Genomic DNA, 23862 nt, shown 5'->3' on the forward strand with positions numbered 1-23862 from the left:
CGAGCAGACGCAGCGAGCAGACGCAGCGAGCAGACGCAGCGAGCAGACGCAGCGAGCAGACGCAACGAGCAGACGCAGCGAGCAGACGCAGCGAGCAGACGCAGCGAGCAGACGCAGCGAGCAGACGCAACGAGCAGACGCAACGAGCAGACGCAACGAGCAGACGTAACTAACAGCCCTACAGGCGCATCGAACATAAGCAACAATTAAACTATATAAAATTGTCATGTTGGGAACGTTGAAGTTGCTGACGTTAACATGCCTGACGTACCGATGAAGCCTCCGAAATCATTTTCCTTAAAAAAGATATTTGCGCGCAAGAAAGTATTTTAAGTGATTCGAAACACTTCATGGAAATATTGCTGGATTTTGATGCAAAATGTGACGTAAAAGGAATGTCGATTTTACAAATGTATTCAGATACTTCAAATTTATTCAGACACTTCAAATGTATTCAGATACTTCAAATGCATTCAGACATTTCAAATGTATTTAGACACTTCAAATGTATTCAGACACTTCAAATGTATTCAGTTACTTCAAATGTATTCAAACACTTCAAATGCATTCAGACACTTCAAATGCATTCAGACATTTCAAATGTATTCAGATACTTCAAATGTATTCAGACACTACACTTCAAATGCATTCAGATACTTTAAATGCATTCAGACACTTCAAATGTATTCAGATACATCAACATCAAAGCGCTGCCGCTAATCTGTTACTTACACTAAACACCTGCTTACTCGATGAATATTATATGAACAGTATAAATTATTGTTTGCTTACACAACTAATAGCACTTATATCACGTGATAGCCGTTATTCGAATAATTTTAATATATCAATAGCTTATTTAAAAATATATTCTTCCCCCTACATTAAATATAGGATTCTTAAAAATAAAACATTTCATTGACAAAAATATTTTATACATTCAGCCTCTTAGTTTTAATGTCTTGTGTTGTTAGCTAGGCCGCGTTAAAATGCCCTCTTCAATCACTTGAAGTGTCACTGAATTCAAATTTATTCAGAAAAAATGTTTCCTTCAATAAAATAATTCTACAGTGCAAACGAAGGCCCCGCACCAGTTGTGCAAAATTCCTGTCAACGACGGCGAGCTTGCTCAGTGTTAAGCTAGCAAAAAAAACGCCCATGGGAGATAATTAGCGAGAAAATTAACAAATGAAAATTAACAAATATTTATTCACAACGGAAAATCTTGCATTAATAATTCAAATATTGCGCCACTTACCAGACCGTCGTGAAGACTGGTGGGATTGCGTCGTGTTAGAGCCGGAGATGTTCGGTCTCGAGCGAAAGCCGCTTCTGGCTTCTTGCCCAAGTACTCTCCTAGTTAATTCCCTAAGGCCCCAACAAAACCTGCTTAATATTTATGTAAATCAAAGAATAAATTTCATGGAAATTGTAGTGAAATTAGGAGAAGTTGAGGGACACACACACCATCAACGAAAGCAACCACCAAGTGAAGAGCAAATCAAGTGTGCAAGACTACCACCGCTCCGCCTAAGGCCCGCCTCTGTCACATGATTGCCAATGAAGGCTCAAAAATTTCTTTCCCCTCAAAGAAATGGCCAGTAGCAACCGAGATTTGCAAGTCCCACCCCGAAGCTATTGTTGTATTTTTCCTCATTTTTTATTGTATACTAATGAGCGGCGATGGCCTATATTAAGGGCAGCCAGAGCTGGTCAAGTCGCAGAAGGTCCACAGGCCTCGAATAGCTCAGTAGTGCACCATCCATCCCATAAAAATGGAAGCCGTGTTCTCTGTATTTTCTCCCACGACTGTGGTGCTCCTCTCCTGCGTTGTGGCGATGGCAGCCTTCCATTATAGTCTTGGAAAGAAGCTCAAGAATCGTCTGCAGCACCTCAGCAAGTCCAGTGACGTCGGCAGCCAACAAAAGGACTTAACTTCCGTGCCTCGAGTTGCTCCAGGTCCCAAACCTCTGCCCATCATCGGTAACCTCCATCACTTGGCCAAGTTTGAGGATAACCCATACGTTGGCTTCACTGAGTTGGCTCAGGAATATGGCTCCGTCTACAGCCTCAAGATGGGCACGACTCCAGCTCTGGTAGTGAGCTCCTCTGAAGGTTTCAAAGAAGTACTCATTTCTAAGGGAGCCAAGTTCGATGGCCGCCCAGATTTTCACCGCTGGAATTTGTACTTCGATGGAGACCGTCAGCAATGTAAGTAAAAATTTTGTAATATATTCAGTGTATATGTATATTTCATTGTTTTGCTCGCATATCGTATGAACGATGTTAGAGCATGGACGTAATTTATTCTAATATTTGTATGTTAAAACCATGGTTGAATTGTGCGAACATCGTTAAAAAAAATTCTGATGAAAATCATACATTTAAATAATTTATTTGACAAGGTTCACTGATTATGATTTTCTTCTCTGCAGCTCTGGCTTTGTGCGACTGGTCTGATCTTCAGAAAACTCGGCGCTCGATCATCCGATCCTTCCTGCTGATGAAGTCTCACTCCAGCAACCACGAGAGCCTCGACAAAGCTCTCATGACCGAGATGGAGTCTTTAATGGCTGAGGTAAGCTGAGCATTTAAAGTAAAAGAGAAACCTAAAATTTTCACTATGAATTCTATCTATCTTTATTCTATCAATGAAATTGAATGTTAACTACAAATTCTGGACTAAGCTTTTTCAATCTTAACTCTGTTTATTGAAAGTCATGATCACTTTATTCAAGTTTTATTTCAAGGTGGCAGTTATTCCCAGCTCATTTTTATTATTGGTAATTTATGGTTCTCTACTTTTTTCCTAATTAAATTTGAGAATAGATTCATTTCCAGTTATAATTTAATTTATTTATTAACAAAACCTTTTTTTCCTTTTTAGCTCAACAAGAATGCTGGTTCTCCGGTAATGGCTAAAGTCCCCATTCAATGGTGCGCCATGAACGTATTCCTGCAGTACATGTGCGACCTCAAGTTCGATTACTCAGAAGCCAAGTTCCGGAAGGTCGTCAATGAGTTCGATCTCATTTTTGAAGACATCAACAACGGCCACCCAACGGACTTTTTGCCTTGGCTATCTCCTTTATTCGGTCGCCATCTCAAGAACGTAAAAGGACTGGCGAACAACATCCGAAGTTTCATCCTCAAAGAGATCATTGAGCCTCAGATGAACGCCACCAATCCCGACAAGACTAAGAACGTTCTGGAAGGCTTGCTCTCCAATCACCTGGTGAGTTCATGCATACATTACTCTTTCGGCTTTAAAGACTGCTTTATATTGATATATTTCACTGAAATGAGGAGAATAAACTTTATCTTGCTGCAAAATAATATTGCATTTAATGTAACTTGTTAGTGATGAGGCATTTCATTTCGCTTTCAGAACACTGATGGCCAAGAGGTTAGCATGGATTGGAGCAACATGCTTTTTGCGTTGGAGGATCTTCTTGGAGGTTCTTCAGCCATCGGAAACGTAATGCTGAGAATTTTGGCAATGGTCTCCCAGAATCCAGATGTACAAAAGAAACTGCAAGCTGAAGTAGACGAGGTGGTCGGCAGTGACACTCCAGTCTCTATTGATCACCGCAGCTACATGCCCTTTACAGAAGCCACCATTACTGAAGTTCTCAGACTCACGTCATCACCAATCGTTCCTCACGTCGCCAACGAATCAACTTCCCTCGCAGGGTTTGACGTCCAGAAAGGCACTGTCGTGTTCCTGAATAACTACGCTCTTAACATGTCTACGGAATTCTGGGATGAACCTGAATCTTTCAAGCCTGAGCGATTTATCAAGAACGGACAATTTAGTCGACCGGCTCACTTCTTACCCTTCAGCACCGGAAAGCGGGCCTGTGTCGGCTCCAAGATCTTGATGCACGTCTGTTTCGTAACCTTGGTCAACATCGTGCAAAAATTCTCCATTTCGGTCCCTACTAATGAAGATATTTGTTTGCCAGTTGGGAAACTCGCCGTCATCGGTGATGGGTTCAATCTTGTTCTCAATCACCGAAGGTGAACTTGATATTGCACTCGTTTTTGTACTCGTAATCATTGGTAATGGGTTCAATCTTGTTATCAATCACCGAAGGCGAACTTGGCATTTCACTTCTATATTTCACACTCGTAGTTCACAGAGCTCATTTTTCATGTTCGATCATCACGTATTATTTATTAAGCAATCACTTTAAAACTTTTTCAACCACAGCTTATAAATAATACTAGAATTCATGGTAATCTATTTACTTAAACAACACAATCATTATAAGTTCGCTGAGAACCCGAGCGTGCTGCCATGTCTGCACCAGCTGAACGGGACACAATGCATCTCTTTTATATATAAGGCAATTTTCTTGCTCCGATGAAGTATTATGAAACTTATTTTTAAGACAGATGTGATAGAAAGATATTTTTTTATAAAATCAAAGTCAATTTATGCGTGTTAATTTTTATTTTAAGTACTTACAGCAGTGATGCTCTTCGTATTTCGTCTATGTTTGCAATCTGATTGCTTATTGTAGAGATTTAATAGTTTAAGTCTAAGTTTTGCTGTCCGGTGATGGATATTTTGTGTAGAATTTCCTGCGTTCTTTGATTTGTATTGAAGGAGCTGAGTAAGATGCACCAAGTATTAATATTATACAAATGTTATTATAGTGACGTCACTGCCTCCATGAACGATTCAATTACCAACGCAGCTAATGGCAGTCGGCCACACAGCGGCCGCCGATATGCCAGCCAAAATTCTTAGACGGGTTAGCTCTTCTGAGCCAACGCAATTTATTTTTGTTCTAAAATAAATGAAAAAAATATAAACTAATTTTTAATTGTCCTATAAAAACTTGCCGCCGTGACGGGAATGGAAAAATCTAGCGATTATGAGACTATGCATGGGGTTTATTCCATATAAACTTTACAACAATCAGAAGCTGAGCCTAAACGTATATGAATGTATTAGGCTGAGCCTGGAAATTAACGATTTTAGCCTATATGACTAATAGGCTCGATTAGCATGGACTGCAAATCTGTGCACACGGGAAACTTTGAAATAATGGGTTTGGCTCTCTGGTAAGATATTGCAACTTGACGCCAAAAAAGCTGATATTGCCTTTATAGATAATTTATAATTCTGGTAGGAAGAGCATTGTTACAAGGGAGCCATATGCCATGTCTCTCTAAAGTCTATAGCATCACACATCTAGTGCACTAATATATCAATGCTACCAACCATAAGTGGATGTGTGGAAACATTTGCGACGTTGTCCCAACGTCTAACAGAAATTATATCTAGCACAGAAAACCTTTGCTAGTTAAGATAGGCTTTCGATGTCCACACATCTATGAATATGGAAATGATTCTTTTCACTGAATCATCGGTGCACATCACAACAATCATCTCTACGACCCATGGATGATATTTGTGATAGGTGGGTGACTTATGGTTGTTATAAAGTTGTTGTCTCAATGGTATTATCGGTCGTAACGTCCCCTATAACTGACGTAAAAATTTATCTTCAATTGGAATGAAGTTAAATAATTGACGCATGCTGATCTGTTTAGCTGACTTCTTGCTGCAATGTTAACAACCTGAATCAACCGCCAAATCGACGTACGGTTACCAAGTGACGCAAATGACGGAGGAAATTGCCGATTCAATCTCAATTTTTTGAATTACTAGAGATTTGGTCGAGTTTTGACCTACTATTCAACGTTGAAAATTTGATCTCAATCTATCTTTTTCGCTTTTAATATCCTTCAAATGTTGAATACATTTTATAACACCAGCCCTAATCATTGCTCGATTATCATGCTTTTTCAACGTCAATACTTACACAAAAATATAAAGCTTAATTCAAACTGAATATTAAAGTTAAGTTGAGAAGCGTCAATGTGAATCAAGATAGCAAGAAACGCAAAATTTCGAAGTTGAATTGTCCAACACAATATGAACATTTGATCAGGGACCATTATAGGCTACTCTGATCGAACGTGCTCAAACATTAAACGTTCTTGAGAAATGTACGTTGCAGTCTCTTGCTCAGGTTTGGTTCTTATGATTTCTCTTTTTTAAATCGTGGAATAAATTAAACGATATTGAACGCAATAAAAAAATTGAAATAAATATAATTTCTTTATTTCGTTATGAGAGGCGTATTTCTAATCTATTTGGGTATCATTTTTATATAGCGTCGCCGCTGCGCAGCGTGTCATTTGTTGGGTAGCCATGCACAGACGCCATTAATTTCGGAACCATCCGATCGATTCTCTATCTGTTCACGTGATTTAAAATACCTCACCTATTGAGAATCCAGCGGGAAATGCGTGCTGTATAACGATTTCTCAGTGCTCTAGGCTTCAAATCAGTTTACATTCATTGCCAAATCAGTTATATATGTTGGTGAGATCATTATTAATGATCGAAAAGTGCAGAAATGGGTCAGGACCTCTAAAAATGGTCGCACAAACACTCATTAATTGAGGAACGATGAAAGCCGACCTTCAGCCATTACCGATTATCTGATTCAAAAAGTGGACTCTTAACCGAAAGAGAAAAGACGATTCAGGATTTTGTCCGTAGCTGAATACTTTTCTGTTGTCTCAAGAATGTTCTTGACGAAATTGTGTAATCAGGCGGCAAGCTTCTTTCATGATGGCATATAAAAGCTTGAACCAAGATACGATAAACGTTTTAATTAAAACGAAAATGATGTAGAAAAGTAGAAAAAAGTATGCTCTTTCAAGTAAATAATTCTTTTTCGAAAAAAATTTACCTTTTTCTTTATACATCAAAACGGTACTTTGTTTAAAAACACACCTCTTATATGCGTGTTTCTCTCGCTAGTATAATATAACGTATCTACACCCACGTGGCATAAACACAAAAGTCGCTATTCCAAACGTTACTAAATGGATGAAAAGTTACGTGGCAACCGCCTAGAATTTTTCTTACAAACGAGAAGTCAATCCGCAGCTCTCCTACTACTGCCGAGATGTCCGAGGTGAAGCTAGTTCTAAGTGCCGGGAAAGTACAGAATTTTTTCCGGTGGAGAATTGGGGGTAAGTAAAAGAAAATAATTCTGAAGATTTTTGACTGTAGTTTCATTTGTTTTTGCTCATAATGCAATGCAGGATAATTGGTGGATGTTCATGAACTTGTACAATCTTATACAATCTCATTAATTAATTAAGTTGAACCTTGAAGTAAATTCGCTCACGAATTTTATACAATATAATTGTGTGTTTGAAGCCTGGGCTCGCAAATATGCTTGGGCTGTTGTAGGACGCGTATCCAGGATATTTCATTATCTTGTCAGGGTAACTTGGACAAATTTTACAAATTTTATTTGTATGGACGCAATTATGAGGCATTACCGAACGGTAGAGGAAATGTAAATTTTTTTTAATTAGGAGGAAATTTTAGTGACAGAGTAGAATGTTTTCTTCACATTTAAAGACGGAAATTTCTTGCAGGGGTTGACCGGGCCTGTATCTTTTATATAAGTATTCCTCTATAGTCTGCCAATGTGCAAAGTGAAACTTGATTATTAACTTCTATTTATAGTTATCTATCCTGACCAACACTGCATGTACCTGCTAGTTTGCTTTATAAGCTGCAATTTGACGCTACTTCAAAATATATAAATAGTTTCATCATCAACACTATTTAAATGTTTTCAATTAAAAGTTGAATTAACGTCTGTCTAGGTAACGTGAAATTTTCTATCTTAACGTTTAATTTTCTATTTTAACATAAAAACGACATCCCATCACCGTTGCAATTCGTACACAAATTGAAAATATACACAAAAGATGATCCGAAGTTACCAGTTATTTCCCCTTCACAGTGCGGCAGCTTTCACCTCATCAATGTATTCACCATTCACTGAAGGTCACCTCAAGGCCAGATATTCTCGGTGAGAAGACAAACAGGTTCTGGGACAGCAGCTTCCCAGCTTTCTAACGTACAAAAACAACGTTATTTATGCCTACGTTGTTTATTTTTACCGTTACTATCCTTTCCTGCATATCGTACTGCTTTTTCCTGCGCAATCGCTTGTTTGTTTACGGTCCAAAATCTGAATTATCACTGCAAAAATAATAGATGAGCAATGATCTTTCGAAACGTGTTCCTCATTTGAAGTGTTCTTTGCCATACTATGGACTGTTCTAATAATTTATTAAATAAAACTGATTAGTAACACTAGTTATAATTCAATTGATAGAATGTAATAAGAAATTGACCTAATCTGTAGGCGAAAACAAGCTATAGTTTCATGGATGTCCCCAGCCACTGGCTGCATGTTGTGTTTTGTTTGGTCGATGTTGTGGGAATTTTCCCCTGAGCTTTTCAGTGTTACGGCGATCCGGAATATACGTGACTATTTTTAATTGTTGAGTTAAAAATAAATTCAGAGGTTGAGATCGTTCGTAAAATTGCAGCACCTTAAAATGTTATAGCTGGCTCATTCCGGTATTGGTAAACCTGTTATGTGTCAATGCATTCAAACCTTAATGGTATTATATATTAGATCTTCACCTTGGCGAAAATCTATCATCATTTCTAACATCGATCGTTGAAATTATGTAATGGATATCCCTTTTTACGGCCGCTTTTCACAAAAGTGGTAGTAAAATTTAACTTTAACTTTTCACAAAAGTGAGAAGTTAAAAAGTTAACAAAAACTGCAAAACAAAAGTTTCCTAACTTACGTATTGACATACAAAAGATATATTGCTTTCTTCAATCAAATCAGATTCACATTTTACTAGCTACAAAATTAGAATACATACGTATTTTCCAATACAACCCGAGTTTTCGATACCGCATAATCCCATCACATAAACCAAAATTGCAGGTTCAGATAAAACCCCTGAGGTACCGTGTATACGCGCACGATTAACAGCTGCATGGCAATCGGTTGCAAAGTGACCTACGGAACGAATCGAGGTTCCGCGTTTCCGAGAAAATTCCAGCCGCGTATTTTCAAAGCCGGGGTGGAATTCGGACTAAAGTCTAGTGGATGGGATCACTTTAGTAAACTTTTTTTCTCTAAGATGCACCGAATGAACCCGGATTCAATATTTTTTTTAACGGCAGCTCCATTCGAAGGTTCCTAAACCGTAGGCGTAAACGTTCTACGTGGAAATTTAGGGGGCTTTCCCGCTAGAAACAATGCACAGGAAGCAATGTCATTCCTGCGGGAAAACCGATCGGCTCCGTCGCGTATGCGCGTATAAATGAACTTCTGCCTGCCCAAGCCCCTACAAGACAGAAATAGCATTAGGCTCAAATTTTAAATAGATTTTATATGGTATTGAAATCTTTTATTGACATTATTTTATTACTAACCAAATATTCCCATAAAACAAAGCCGTAAATTAATTTCCACTCTCCGTCATCTAAGGTGATCCTTTTCCATTCTGATACTTCAAATTATGTTGAGGGTGCAGATGTTTTTTTTTTAATTAAGATGGTTGCTTTCCAAAATATGATCTTCTGCCAGTTACAGACACAGTTGACAGCACCACCTCCTGCCAGTTACAGACACAGTTGACAGCACTATCTTCCGCCAGTTACAGACACAGTTGATAGCACTATCTTCCACCAGTTATAAACACAGTTGATAGCACCGTCTTCCGCCAGTTACAAACACAGCTGATAACACCATCTTCCACCAGTTACAAACACAACTGATAGCACCATCTTCCGCCAGTTACAAACACAGCTGATAGCACCATCTTCCACCAGTTACAAACACAGTTGATAGCACCATCTTCCACCAGTTACAAACACAGCTGATAGCACCATCTTCCACCAGTTACAAACACAGTTGATAGCACTATTTTCCGCCAGTTATAAACACAGTTGATAGCACCATCTTCCACCAGTTACAAACACAACTGATAGCACCATCTTCCGCCAGTAAAAACACAGCTGATAGCACCATCTTCCACCAGTTACAAACACAGTTGATAGCACTATCTTCCGCCAGTTATAAACGCAGTTGATAGCACCATCTTCCGCCAGTTACAGACACGATTGACGGTAACAAAAATATACTTGCAAGCCCCCAAGCTTTCGTCGCTACTTTCCTTTTATATGGAAACTACAATACAAATAAGCAAAATGTACCTAATGTACAGAGATGAAAAAATGTAAAAAATACCTTCTCAAACTTTCAAACTGAAAATTGGTTTCAGTTACATTGATAATCTAAAAGTTCAAAAATAAACCAGTATCTCATGTACGTATTATAACCTTACATGTTTATGCCAACCGTCGACTAGCTGAAAAATTGATCGCTGAATGGGTAACGAGACTAAAAATACGGTTGCCAAGGAAAATGAATAAGGTTGAAGATGTCGGACGTATTATGTGAATAGGAAGTGAGCAAGCCGCGCTGCTGCCGGTCGCCCACATGACGCAAATCATCACTATGGATGATGGAACCTATTGTTTTCTTCAGCTTTCAGATGCATCAGCTGAGAGAAAAGTCATAGCGAGATATGCTACCTTAGGACGACATTGTTGGTACGAGCAGCAGTCCCTACTGGCGCACGCTATCATTTTATTGCAAAATACGTACAGTGTTTCTATAGAAAGTTAACTTCGTAATAATGAAGTTATACATCAATACGGTGGTATTATCATCTAAAATATGGCAACAAATGTTGGTCTGAATATCATGTTAGCAGAGTAATTTTTAGGCTGGTGTTTTTGGCCAATTAACCAAAGTCTTGTCAGTTTTATGAACCATGCCAAAGAAGATTGTTCGTTGCCAGTTCTAGCAGGTAGCAACCACTGAACCACACTTATGAAGCTGATGGTTCGGAATGATTCTTCATAATAAATGAAGTTGATTATTAAAATCTATAATTTTTGTCAATTACATATACCCTGATTGAGCGGATTAGTAGTCGCAAATTTTTTTAGTTGTTGTGTATGTTAGTTATAAGGCAGGTGAAATGTAGCCGCCTTCCGTTGGTTGAACATGTCCAATTCTCATCGGATTATTCTTATAATTCATTCTGGTTGAATATACCCTATTAGAAGCTGGCTGGTTGAATATACCCTATTAGAGGCTGGCTGGTTGAATATATACTCTAAGAGGGGGGCTGCTGAATATACCCTATTAGAGGCTGGCTGGTTGAATATACCCTATTAGAGGCTGGCTGGTTGAATATACCCTATTAGAGGCGGGCTGGTTGAAGCATGTTTTTCAATGTTAAAAAACAGCGCAGTCAGCCTAAAATTATTTTTGTGCACTGAGAGAAATGGGTGAGTCTGGATGACCCACTCAGATGAGTCAACCGCGTCCAAAATTAAGCGATGCAGTTTTTTGACTCACTTGCCCCATTTGTGGGTCACCGGTATATACTGACCTATTATTGAACCTTCAAGTTTTAGGTATGACTCACTTATGCCGTTAAATCGCTTTGATGCCCAGATGCTCTCTATACGTATCCATGCTACGGGTGGCGACACAACGATTTAAGGGCAATAAGTGAGTCTTACTTGAAATTTAAAGAGACAATAATAAATAGGTCCGTATGACTCACAAATGGGACAAGTGAGTCAAAAAATGCTTCGCTATTTGGACGTGGTTGACTCATCTCAGTGGGTCATTCAGACTCACCCATTTCTCTCTGTGTAATTTGAGGATCCAATTAGAACTCCGTCATAGCGAAACCCAATAATTTTGCATCGCATCATCCCGCTCGCGTCATGCCGTCTTTCTGAATCCCGTATTCTCGAATACCGTCAATACAAATCCCGTCATTCCCATTTCCTAAACCTAAAGTTCAATAAATACTTCTAAAATTATAGAAGGTTCACGAAAAGAATGACCAGTTCTAGCCGAAAATAGAACAATTATTTATCTCTTGCAACAATGGAATAAATTTGTATTTTATTAATTCTAGTAACGAAATAGAAACACAAATTAGAATCTTTGTTACAACTCAAGAATATTTACTCCTAAGTTATGGATGACCTCATTATTCTATAACCAGAATTTTAGGTCTAGGTATCGATACGCATTCTAATACATGGGTTGGTTTCGTGGATGCGCATTCGAATACATGGATTGGTTTCGTGGATACGCATTCGAATACATGGGTTGGTTTCGTGGATACGCATTCGAATACTTAGGCTGGTTTCGTGGATACGCATTCGAATACATGGGTTGGTTTCGTGGATACGCATTCGAATACTTAAGACTGATTTCGTGGATACGCATTTGAATACATGGGTTGGTTTCGTGGATACGCATTCGAATACATGGATTGGTTTCGTAGATACGACCGGACAAGCTCCAATATCTATACAGCGCCCGGCTCACAACACTCACACACTAACAAATACAGGAACAAAGGGAAAAATATGTAATAGACTGTCAGGTTATATCTCGTTTGTCCGGCATAGATATATTCTTTGCAATTAACGATCGAATTCTTACAATCCTGGCATTCCAAACATGGTTATCCTGAGCCCCCAAATCACAAATCCGGTTTATAATTTTGAAGCTAAAGTGTTGTAAATTTACAAAAAAAAAGTTTAATCTCGTTTTTAGCATAAACTCTAATTCTAGTACTAGTTTGAAATTTAAGGAAGACATATTCTATATTATTAAAATTTGCACCTACTAAATTTAATTCGCATTTTAACATTAAATCTAACTCTCTCCCCCATTCTCCAATATCAAAAAATTCGCTGTTGAAAATAAAATTCAAGGCAATGGCACGAATTAAAAATTTTCGTAGGTACGCACCCGATCAGTCCCTATATATTTGCGATGCAGTCTTAGAAAATGGACAAAATGGACAAAATGGGATAAATATACTTAGAATTAGCGGTACAGCGGTGTTATACCTGTTAGAGGCAGGCTGGTGTGCCATTCTTGTGTGGTAATTAGGGGCGAAAATTTCGAATCCTGCCATATTTTCATAACGTTGCAGCTATTATAGTCTCATGTACAATGTGTACGCCAATGTGGTGGTGAACGGTGCAACGGTGTGGTGATGATTTGTAAAATCATATTTTATCTCTCTAAATTTTGAAAATACTACCTGTAAATAACATTTAAAATGCNCTGCACCGGTGTGATGGTGATGTGTACATCGCTGCACCGGTGTGGTGGTGATGTGTACATCACAGCACCGGTGTGGTGGTGATGTGTACATGTGTATTGTACACACACTCCATGTACACACATGTGTCCGAAATGCCCTCGTCAGAAGACCAGCTCAAATTATTCGGTCGTTGTTGTGTCTCGTGGATCTCATAACACAAAGGACGGTTTTATGCAAGCATTTGATAAGCTATTATGACATTTCATGCCTTCAGGTTCATTGCATGTCATTCATAAGCTGCCAGAACAATATGGACTTGGCTCAGCTGACCATCAATAATTGTTACGTGACAGCTCCGTGACATCACAGAACATCAATGGATGCTGCCGACAGCTCTTTCATAAGGTAATCAAGAAGCTGCACATTATTAGTTTACAACGTGACCAGCCTCTTAGTTCAGATTAACCTTCAAAAGGGGATGTTTCTTCAAATTGACCTTCAAAAAAGGGGTTTGTTGAAAAATTGAGCTAATTCAATATTAAACAATAACGGGGCTTCCAGTCGAGGTATCATGCAGAGTTTTGAGTCGAAGTATTCGAGTTTTTATTCGAGGTCTTGCGGTTTTCAGTCGCAGTATCGAATTTTCAGACAAATTGCCGGGGCTTTTGGTCGAATTATAGGGGTTTTCAATCAAAGATTCAGGGGTTTTAAGCAAAATTTCAGGGTCTTTAATCAACGTATCGGGCTTTTATTCGAAGGTTCATGGTTTTTAATCAAATTTTCCTGGATCTTTAATCAAAGTTCCGGGACCTTCAGTCACGTATAACTTTCTCAGAAGTGCATACACTAATCTAAGTTTCAAAGTTACAGACATTTCTTCCCAATTTCTAACTTATAAATTTGAATAGCTATATAAGAGGAACCGGCTTTCGAAATATTAAAAGAGGAAATTGCCACTCGATGTATAGCGGACAGGAAGTTAGCGGTTCTTTCGTTGGGCAACACTGTTTGAATTCTATTGATTTCGCAGCAGCGCTGACGCAAGTAAGCCCTCATTCATTTCGCTATTCAGCTCATTGGTCAAACTTCATAATTGTACAATTGCCGTTGACATTTACGATACACCCAGCGATATCAGCGTCATTCCCGTTAGTACATTCATTATACATCCTAAACTTTTTTCCCAAATTTGCATTTTATCACTTTAAGGATTGCCAGTTTTTCGGTAACCTTGGGGCAACTCTTGTAATCTGGAGTGCACTGATATTAAATAAAAACAAGCGTTTTCATTCTAATTGCGCATCGAAATGCATTGCAGATAAAAAATCCCATATTTCTATGTAAAATATTAAGTCAAGAGACCTAAGATTAGATAATGACAATTCTTTACTTCACACTTGGGTATAGGAGTATCGCACCTAAAAGTGATCGCACATACAACGTATACGACGAAGCATGCCCATATCTCTAATGATAGTCTTACTTGAACTTGCGCAATAACTTTATCCTGACATAACAGTCCCAGCCGTGATACGACAATCAGATTCGGATTTTTTCCAAGAAATTGCATTTCTACTCGTGGCGACAATCAGATTGCGTGACAGTCGTCACGTAAGAGTAATGGCACGCGTAGCGACAATCTGATTGCATGACAATCTCCACCAAATGATTGCATCAAATGATTGACACTTGGCAATGTCGTTTCGTCTACACGTTCGTGCCAACCTTATCAGTTCAAATTAATGTTATCGCTCATCATTCATGATCTTAATGTTTGCAGTCAATCTTCAGTTTTTATGTTGGCAGCGATGGCGTTTTATTTATTTTTATTGTATAGATACAAATAGCGTCTACAGATTGATTCAGGCCACATGGCTTTCTTTCAAACTATAATTAATTCCCATCATAACAATTCTCCGTAGATGTTGAGCCTGATTCTCACTGCGATGTCTGTGTTATCGACTCTACATGGGGTGATGGATTAAGGATTGAGGGGATTAAGTGGATTAAGGATTACATGGATTAAGTTCCTATTTAATATGTTTACCAAAGGGGTCAATAATGACTTGAAACTACGACGGAAGTTTACTACAAATAATTAGAGCATTGATGATTATTTTGTATTCGACAAACGATTTGAAATCGGTAGCCCTCAATTATTGAATAACGGTGCTTATCGTGACCGGTCGGTATAGGATAGTAGAACCTTGTATTTATCTTCCGATACTTCCTGTATAACCACCTTCGCCTTGACCACCTAATCATGGAGGTCATTATTCTATTGAAAGTATATCAGTGTATTTAAATTGATGTGTTATAATCAACCATATAATCACAATCGTTAAGTCGACATTAACGAGCGCCTGCTATTGTGCAGCGATCAACTTCTCAACGTTCACAGTTCTCCTTGTTTGCAGGTATTGATTATAGATTCCTACACATTAATGATTCGCAAAAAAACGTATATTTAGCAGAAAAATCGATTGCATATTGAGTTAATTTATTTCTGTCATATTATGCGTGCTAATTTTGTACGATAGAAGACATGTAGATTATATGCGTGAACTTTACCGCGATGAGGTAAACACGGCAGCTCTCAGGGAAATGAGGGGGCTTTTGTCTAAATATCGATGTCCTTTTTGGTCTTCAGTGGGTCATCCTGACAAGTTAGGCCCTGAAAAAAAAAATGATTGGATGATTGGACCCAAAGCGTTGTAACCGTTTTTAAACGTAGTTTAACCTCGTATAATAAGAATTCCATAGTTTTTTGTACAAGAAAAAATATTTGGAGAAAACTGGGTGGTCGTATAGCCATTTCCGGCACTGTAGAGGTAGTATATCATAAAACTTGTCTCTATCAACTTCAAATTCGCATGCTTAAATTAACTATCGTTTAGGGTCCAGGATATCGAATGATATCCATCGTGCAGCTCCAGGTCATTGTGCTTCTGGTGGCGATGAATTGATCACTTTACAGAAACCAGCTACAGTCATTTATTACTAGCTACAGTCATTTATTACTAGCTACAGTCATATATTACTAGCTACAGTCATTTATTTATCATTATATATAATTATCTTAATATTTATTAATGAAGCTACAGTCATTCATTAAGTGTAACAAAAACTTTACTGGTAAATAATGAGATTCTTCATTGATGAAAAAATTCCTCCCGTTGTAGGAACAGACTTCAATCGTCGCCATCTCATTGTGCGTCGAGAAATACTGAACAATTAAACAGGCAGGAAATTTTTGTTATTTTCGAGTTAACGCGATGAGCATCGTAAAGTTGACAGGACGATTCAGGTTGACAGGACGATTCAGGTTGACAGGACGGTTCAGGCTGACAGGACGATGCATGTTGACAGGACGATTCAGGTTGACGATTTAGGTTGACAGGACCATTCAGGTTGACAGGACGATTACGGTTGACTGCACGATTACGGTTGACAGGACGATTACGGTTGACAGAACGATTCAGGTTGACAGGACGATTCAGGTTGACAGAACGATCCAGGTTGACAGGACGATTCAGGTTGACAGGACGATTCAGGTTGACAGGATGATTCAGGTTGACAGGACGATGCATGTTGACAGGACGACTAACTCACGACCGAGAACAGCGATCACTCCACCACATCGCTCGCAGTATCACAACAACATTTGCATTGAGTGCGTTTTCCTACTTCTCACTTGGCGCGCTGCCGATTATTTTCTTTGCTAAATGGAAGTCTTCCTACCCTTTCAGCAGAAGAGCCATATTAACATGTTTCAACAGTAATGGGGCGCTTTATACATTATTTTTTAACACTGATTGAGCTCTTTCAACATCATGTTATTTCAGCAGTAAAAGAGTCATTGCAATATCATGTTTCAGATGTTTATAATAGAATTTGACCTTCTCATTAGTTCCAGTTCTCGTTTGTTATACCTGTTATACTTTTTCGTCATATTTCAATGCGGGAAAATATAAGTGACTGAAATTTCAACATAGGGTAACTTTGATATTACTTCTGCAATATTGTCTTTTTATCTCAATTGAGATGATATTTTACAATCTTACTAAGATATTAGCCATTCACTAACTTTTAGTACATAGTTGTGGAACATTGTAGCATAACTTTATGTACATGCTAAACCTACAGTATACATTATCGTGAAAATGTACACACATGGGCAGCTCACACAGGCGCCTGTTTGTGTGGAAATTCTGCATTGCGCAAGAGATATCAGGAGGCCTGGCTGCTAGGTAGGCCTCCTGCTGCCTTCGTGTGCAAGGACAACCGCGGCGGCGGCGGCGACATTCATGAGAGACTTGCCCAACCTGCGAGCTTGATTTTCAAGAGCCGCTCTGAGCTGGCAAATAAAAAGCAATCGCTGTGCTCTTAATAAATATCTTTTTTCGGGAACATTGCCTGAGATGCTGTTATATCTGGCTTTGTGATTTCTTTGACTATTTACATTGAGACTGCTAGTGATGAAGAGGTAGCAGGCAGGTAGCCGGGCGACTGTAACAGGTTATAGTGTAATAGGTAGCCGGGCGACTCGAACTGTAACTGAACCTATTACAGTCGCCCGGATACCTGTTACACTACCTGTTACAGTCCGACGACTAAAATCAAATCGTACTTATGGCTTCTAGAAACTGAAGGCACCTTTTTCTATCACAACAGTGAAAACGATATTCTGAAAAATACAGAATCGGAGAAAAAATCAGAAAGAAATTTTTCGGCAACAATTAACTGGTTGCATGTTATAGATAAATGGGTTAACTTACGCAATAGATTGGATGCAGCAGAGAAGTGACTGCTGATAATGAAACTGTAAACACGACAACACCTTTATTTGGGTTATAAAAATATAAATTAAAATCAGCGACAAAGACATGAGTTAATGAACGAAAATAGCGGTAACTTAAAACATAGCTGTAATATGCATACATTTTAATGTAATAAAGATATTTCTACCTGAAGTTTACTTTAACATATCAACCAGCAGAATGATCAATGGGACCGAGTCTTGCAATGATATTAATACCTCAGTTATGTGTAAATAAATGAAACTTTGAATCACTTAATTTTACAAACAATAACATTTTGGCCCTAGTCGTACTTTCGCAAAAAAAATTCGTCAGTGGAAGAGCGCTAAAACTATTTTGTGACACAAGTTAAAATCAACAAGATGTCTACTGTATTATGTGGTCCTTTCCTTGAGCGTTTCAAACTTGAGACACTTCAGCTACATGTGTCATGAGACACTTCAGCTATCTCGAACACGACACATATTGTGTGAGATATGACACATTGATGTAGTGTTCAAATTTCTTGAATAATGATTCAGAAAATTCTTCTTTATCGGTATGCCTAACCGAATACAATATTACCTAATAATATTGAGTCCTCAAATTCCACTGTTGAACGGCTCCATTCACCGTTTACGTTTACAAAAATGTGCCTTGAACTCGAGATATGGACCCACTTCGACACGGCCCGCAATGTTCGGTAAATGTGATATAGTTGTAGATAGTGAGCAAGTCTGGCTGACCCCAGTAACAAGCCATTCTCATTAACGAGATATTAACTTTTCTACATTATTTTACTTAACAGGTAACAGTAATTAGGTTTAGGGCCGCATGTACCATGAGAACAGCCGCATATCCTTCTTCATAAATTATACTTTGTATCATCGTTATGCCAATTGTGCATTAGTACCGATCGTACTTTCATTGACAGTGCAATTCGCATCGTCATTACATCTATTGCAAAATTTTGCGTATGCTTCACGTCATTTGCATACTTCATATCATCCTCACAGAAATAGTCTGTCTACCTAATATCAACATTGTTTTAATACCTGAGCACTTCTCATTATCGTTAATAAACGAAAAGAATACAACCTAAATTCACCTTAGACGATAAGAATGCTGCCTAAATTTACCCTAAAGGATATGAATGCTTCCTAGATTTACCCTAAAGGATGAGAATGCTGCCTAAATTTACCCTAAAGGATGAGAATGCTACCTAAATTTACCCTAAAGGATAAGAATGCTACCTAAATTTACCCTAGACGATAAGAATGCTGCCTAAATATACCCTAAACTATAAGAATGCTGCCTAAATTTACCCTAAAGGATGACAATGCTACCTAAATTTACCCTAAAGGATGAGAATGCTGCCTAAAAAGAATGCTGCGTAAATTTACCCTAAAGGATGGGAATGCTGCCTAAATTTACCTAAAGGATGAGAATGCTACCTAAATTTACCTTAGACGATAAGAATGCTGCCTAAATTTACCCTAAAGGACGAGAATGCTGCCTAAATTTACCCTAAATGATATGAATGCTACCTAAATTTACCCTAAAGGATAAGGGTGTCTAGGGAGGAACTGGACAGCCCGCTGACCGTACTCGGTCTTCTTGGCGCGCTTGGGTCGTCCACTCTTCTTGATGGCGGCGTACCATCCGTGGTGAGCATACTTTCGGGACAGGTAGTTGTAGAAGGCGCCAGAGAGCGTCTCTACGAACACGGTGTTCTCTTTGTACTGGTCAGGCTGGAGGAAAAATGGAATCACTTGATAAACAGCAGCGGAAATGTCCTTTGTTTTTAATAAATTATGTTTTCCTTCATTTTTTACATAAAATTATATGCATTGCACTGATCATCAATTTTTAGAGGCCACCTTTCGTAATTATGTTCCAGAGTTTGTGAGGGAAAACAAAAATAATTTCAAAATAATTCTATCAGAGTCCACTGTCGATGAACTGCCTCGATGAATATTCAAAATAAATTGTATCTTAACTAATAAACGAGGCGAAGGTATGTCGTATTTCCCTTCTTTTTTCCCTTCATTTTTAATTGCACCGTCAACAAAATGTAAGAATGTTTGCGACAAAATACGCATGAAGACTTTCTCCTACCTTTTGAAACTTGTAAATAGCATTCATAATCATTATTTCGATCAACTACCATGCACTCGAAACTTATTTAGCCAAGAAAGTAATTTCTGGCGTTTAAGTCAGCTCAGAGTTTTTTATGAGTTATTCTCTTTATCCTTAACCAAACTTCATCCAACACTCATTAAAAAAATATAATTAAAAATATTTTTTGTGTTGTTATAATTCATTTGATAAGCCACAGGAAATGTTGAATGTACAATTTGTATTGCATCCTATTCAAATTTAGAATCATAAAAACGAAACTTGAAAAGGACAAAATTTTAGTGGATAGCGCAACAATGATAATTGACCAGGCTTGAACGGCAAGTCTTATGAAGAAAGATTAAAGATTATGAAGCTACCAAGCCTCAGTTATCGACGTCTGCGTGGGGACCTCATTGAAGTATACAAGTATACTCATGCTTTATACAAGGTCCCCGAAGGATTACTAGAATTTGAAACAAGATCCAACACCATGGGCCACGGCTATAAAGTAAAAAAAACTGCACTGCAACTTCTCCACGCAACAACATTTCTTCTCGCTTTGAATCAGCGCCATGTGGAACAGCCTCCCTAATTACATCGTTGGCGCTCCGAGTATGAAAGTGTTCTAGAACAGACTAGATAAAGCTATGGAAAAATATATGTTCAGACTTGACATGCCTAGCACCATATCGATCAGCAGACTTGAAATGCTTATCACCAAATCGAACCTGGTGGAAGTATCGTAGCTATTTCAAACTATCATTCAGTTTGGAAAAATCCTGTCAAAGGACCTGTTTTTAGATCTCCTGTGAACAAGTCACGAAAAGTACAATAATTGACGACAGGCCACATCTGGCCTATTCTTCAATCTTCAGCGCCTACATCCATATGATATGTTAGGAGATAATCAGCATACTGAATTCTCACCTTTTCATAAGTTTACCCTATTATCCAAATTTTCTTCGTTTAGAGAATGAGAAAGTATTTTGGGGGATAAACCAAAATAAATTTGGAACTCCTGTAAGAATCCGACTGTCATATCTTGGATTTATAACAGAGCATCAACTTATTGTACTGCAAGTACATTTTGAAACATTCCGATAGCTGAGTATCTACTAAATTATGTTTTTATTCCGTTTATGGCTTCATTCAGCAATGAAGTATGAATATATTCTAAACATTTTTATATCATTGCATAGATGTGTGAGTGCTGAAAACTGCCGATATTTTGTGTATATAGTCTATAGACATTGCGGAATGCAACAATGTATACAATATATGCTACGGTGTTGAATTTACTCCAATATTATGTATCAAAATAATTTATGTGTGCAGTATCCACGCATTAACGAATGTTACGCATGGCAACCCAGGTCCTTGTGAATGCATATAAAAAAATGTATGCAGAATAGACGCTTATAAGTATTCATATATTGCATAAAGAATTATGTGTAGATCTAACGTCAATGTCACTTAACTCTTAAGTCACCACAGCACTTATTTCGCCTGTCTTCTATTTAGAAACAACGCTGAACGATAACTTTCTACTGAGATCGAAATAGCATCGTAGTTATTATGATATAATCATAATGGGACCATACGACTAATATTTCTGTACAGTATTGTAAAGTTTACAATGGAGTGTGGTGAGACAAGTGTAGCATCTACTGAGCACTTGCTGTTCTACATCTACTGTGTTATTGACGTTGTTTAGGCATTAGGTATATGCAATACAAGATTCACCTCCCCGTAGAGTCTGCCTTTCCTGGACATGGCGAGGAAAAGTCCTGAATCAACTCCGCGGATCTGCACCTCTCCCTTACCCACAGCCCGCACCTCCAGGATTGCTGTGAACCAATACATCATGAATTTCAACTTCCGTGAACATGAATTATCAATTAGCCATTATACATTAATTAATTCGTCTATTAAATTAATTTATCGTCCGTGAATTACTTCTATCTTTACTGATGCCGCACCTCCAGGATTGCTGTGAACCAAATACGTCATGAATTCCAACTTCCTTGAACATGAACAATCAATTAGCCAATATACCTTTATTAATTAATCCGTATAATTAATTTATCATCCATAAATTATTTCAACTGACGCGCAGGAATAGTATAGTGCTTCAAGCGACTCACCGTAGAGGTTATAGTGTTCAGTAGTGCCCCGTATCTGGGTGTCAGGTTGTATGGTAAGGTTGTAGCCCGTCATGCAGAACAACTGCTTGCGGACGCTCAGCTGTGGCGTCCGTAACGCCTCCCGTAGGGACACCCCCAGCAGGCATTCACTGCACGCAGGCAAGAGGGTTGAGGTGAGTTGCGTATTAGGGATAATTATTATTAATGAGGACTTCCTTCTCTGCGGTGGCTAATAGAGTTAATGAGTAGTTCCTTCTCTGTTGGGGCTAATAGAGTTAATGAGTAGTTCCTTCTCTGTTGGGGCTATTAGAGTTAATGAGTACTTCCTTCTCTGTTGGGGCTAATAGAGTTAATGAGTAGTTCCTTCTCTGTTGGGGCTATTAGAGTTAATGAGTACTTCCTTCTCTGTTGGGGCTCTGTCTCTTATACACATCTAGATGTGTATAAGAGACAGTATGTACTCCGATGATCGTATGTACTCCGATGATCGTATGTACTCCGATGATCCTGTATGGTGCAGCAAAGTTCTTGTTCAGTACGTATATGCGTCATATTATATACTTTCTGTTTAAAGCTCATCCATTAAACGAAAATGTGTTCAAACATTCGCTGTTTTTAGTCAGAACTTCCAATTTATTGTTGGTGATCAACAAATTAACTTTTAAACAACCGCCTCGTTGCAAATTATTCTTGGGATGAAAAAGCTAGGGCATAAGAACCCAACATAACAGCAATATCACTAAATATGTTGATGTAGCATATATTACAAACCCAACATGGCAGTCATGTCTTAGCTGTTGGATTGTCTTGGCAGTTATGTTCCTCTGTGCAAACTAAAAAAAAATGGCTGCAAAAAAAGTAGACTAAAAACTATACATAGTACACTTGTGGTGTTAAGTATACTCATGAAATACAGCAACGAAATACCGAATTAATGTAATGCAAAAAGTAATACTGATACTGACTTGCAGCTAAATCTTTATCGCAACTCGTAACAGCAAGAATTTCATCTGTTATCCCAATGAAAATTGGGAGCAGTCGATTTCCATATTCCTTATTCTCACGGGAATCTCATGACTTTCGATACATAAATCCTTTTCCATAATAATTATTCGAATTTATACGAAGTAGTTATTTAAAATTATTTAATTAGATCAATTAACCGGCGTTCGAGGACTAAACAGTCGATTAATTCATTAAAAACAACCGTTTAAACAGCCGATCGGCTGTCGAGGATTAACTAAAATAGAGCACGTGAGAAAATATTTCCCCGTATCCCTGTGATCGCGAGATTAACGTTCAATGTATCGCGAGTTTAATTAAACAAGTTGCGTCTGACAGACCAGACCTTATCTATCAACTTTAATTACGTGGAGAGACAGCGTGTCAACCAAGGCGTGCAACTCTCAGAAAAATCGATGTGTAATATTGTCCAAATAACGACAGACTTTTTGCGCCGCTCTTGTTTCTCTGGGCAGCACTTCTTGCAGTTTAGATTTTTTCATAATGATAGCAAGCTAAAACGGATGATGATGAATGCATCATGAATGTTGATTATGTTTTTTTTAGATTAGGCTGTTTGCTGACAAGGCTGCTTTTAGATTAGGCTGTTTGCTTACAAGGCTGCTTTTAGATTAGGCTGTTTGCTGACAAGGCTGTTCTTTATATTTCGCTGGTTTTCTGGCTGGGCTGCGACAATTTTTTTGTGTGGAGCCTGTCGA

General features: G+C 38.3%; 2 protein-coding genes across 2 annotated transcripts; one reads left to right on the forward strand and one right to left on the reverse strand.

The window, feature by feature from the left end:
• The first annotated feature begins 1736 nt into the window (after window positions 1–1736).
• Window positions 1737–4807, forward strand: LOC108676565 (cytochrome P450 307a1). Its single transcript, XM_018164653.2, has 4 exons — window positions 1737–2211; window positions 2436–2578; window positions 2888–3235; window positions 3389–4807. Exons 1-4 carry the CDS (start codon window positions 1776–1778, stop codon window positions 4022–4024), a joined length of 1563 nt encoding a protein of 520 aa, XP_018020142.1. The 5' UTR covers window positions 1737–1775; the 3' UTR covers window positions 4025–4807.
• A 14559-nt stretch (window positions 4808–19366) lies between these two features.
• LOC108676561 (fibroblast growth factor 1) lies at window positions 19367–22928 on the reverse strand. The gene is made up of 5 exons (XM_018164648.1): window positions 22913–22928; window positions 22594–22648; window positions 22142–22290; window positions 21741–21844; window positions 19367–19627 (listed from the first exon to the last, which is right to left on the reverse strand). The coding sequence occupies exons 1-5, from the start codon at window positions 22926–22928 to the stop codon at window positions 19430–19432; spliced, it is 522 nt and encodes a 173-aa protein (XP_018020137.1). The 3' UTR covers window positions 19367–19429.
• Window positions 22929–23862: the final 934 nt, after the last annotated feature.

This window comes from Hyalella azteca, unplaced genomic scaffold (assembly GCF_000764305.2).
Source record: "Hyalella azteca isolate HAZT.00-mixed unplaced genomic scaffold, Hazt_2.0.2 contig17361, whole genome shotgun sequence".
In the NCBI taxonomy this organism is placed as follows: Eukaryota; Metazoa; Arthropoda; class Malacostraca; order Amphipoda; family Hyalellidae; genus Hyalella; species Hyalella azteca.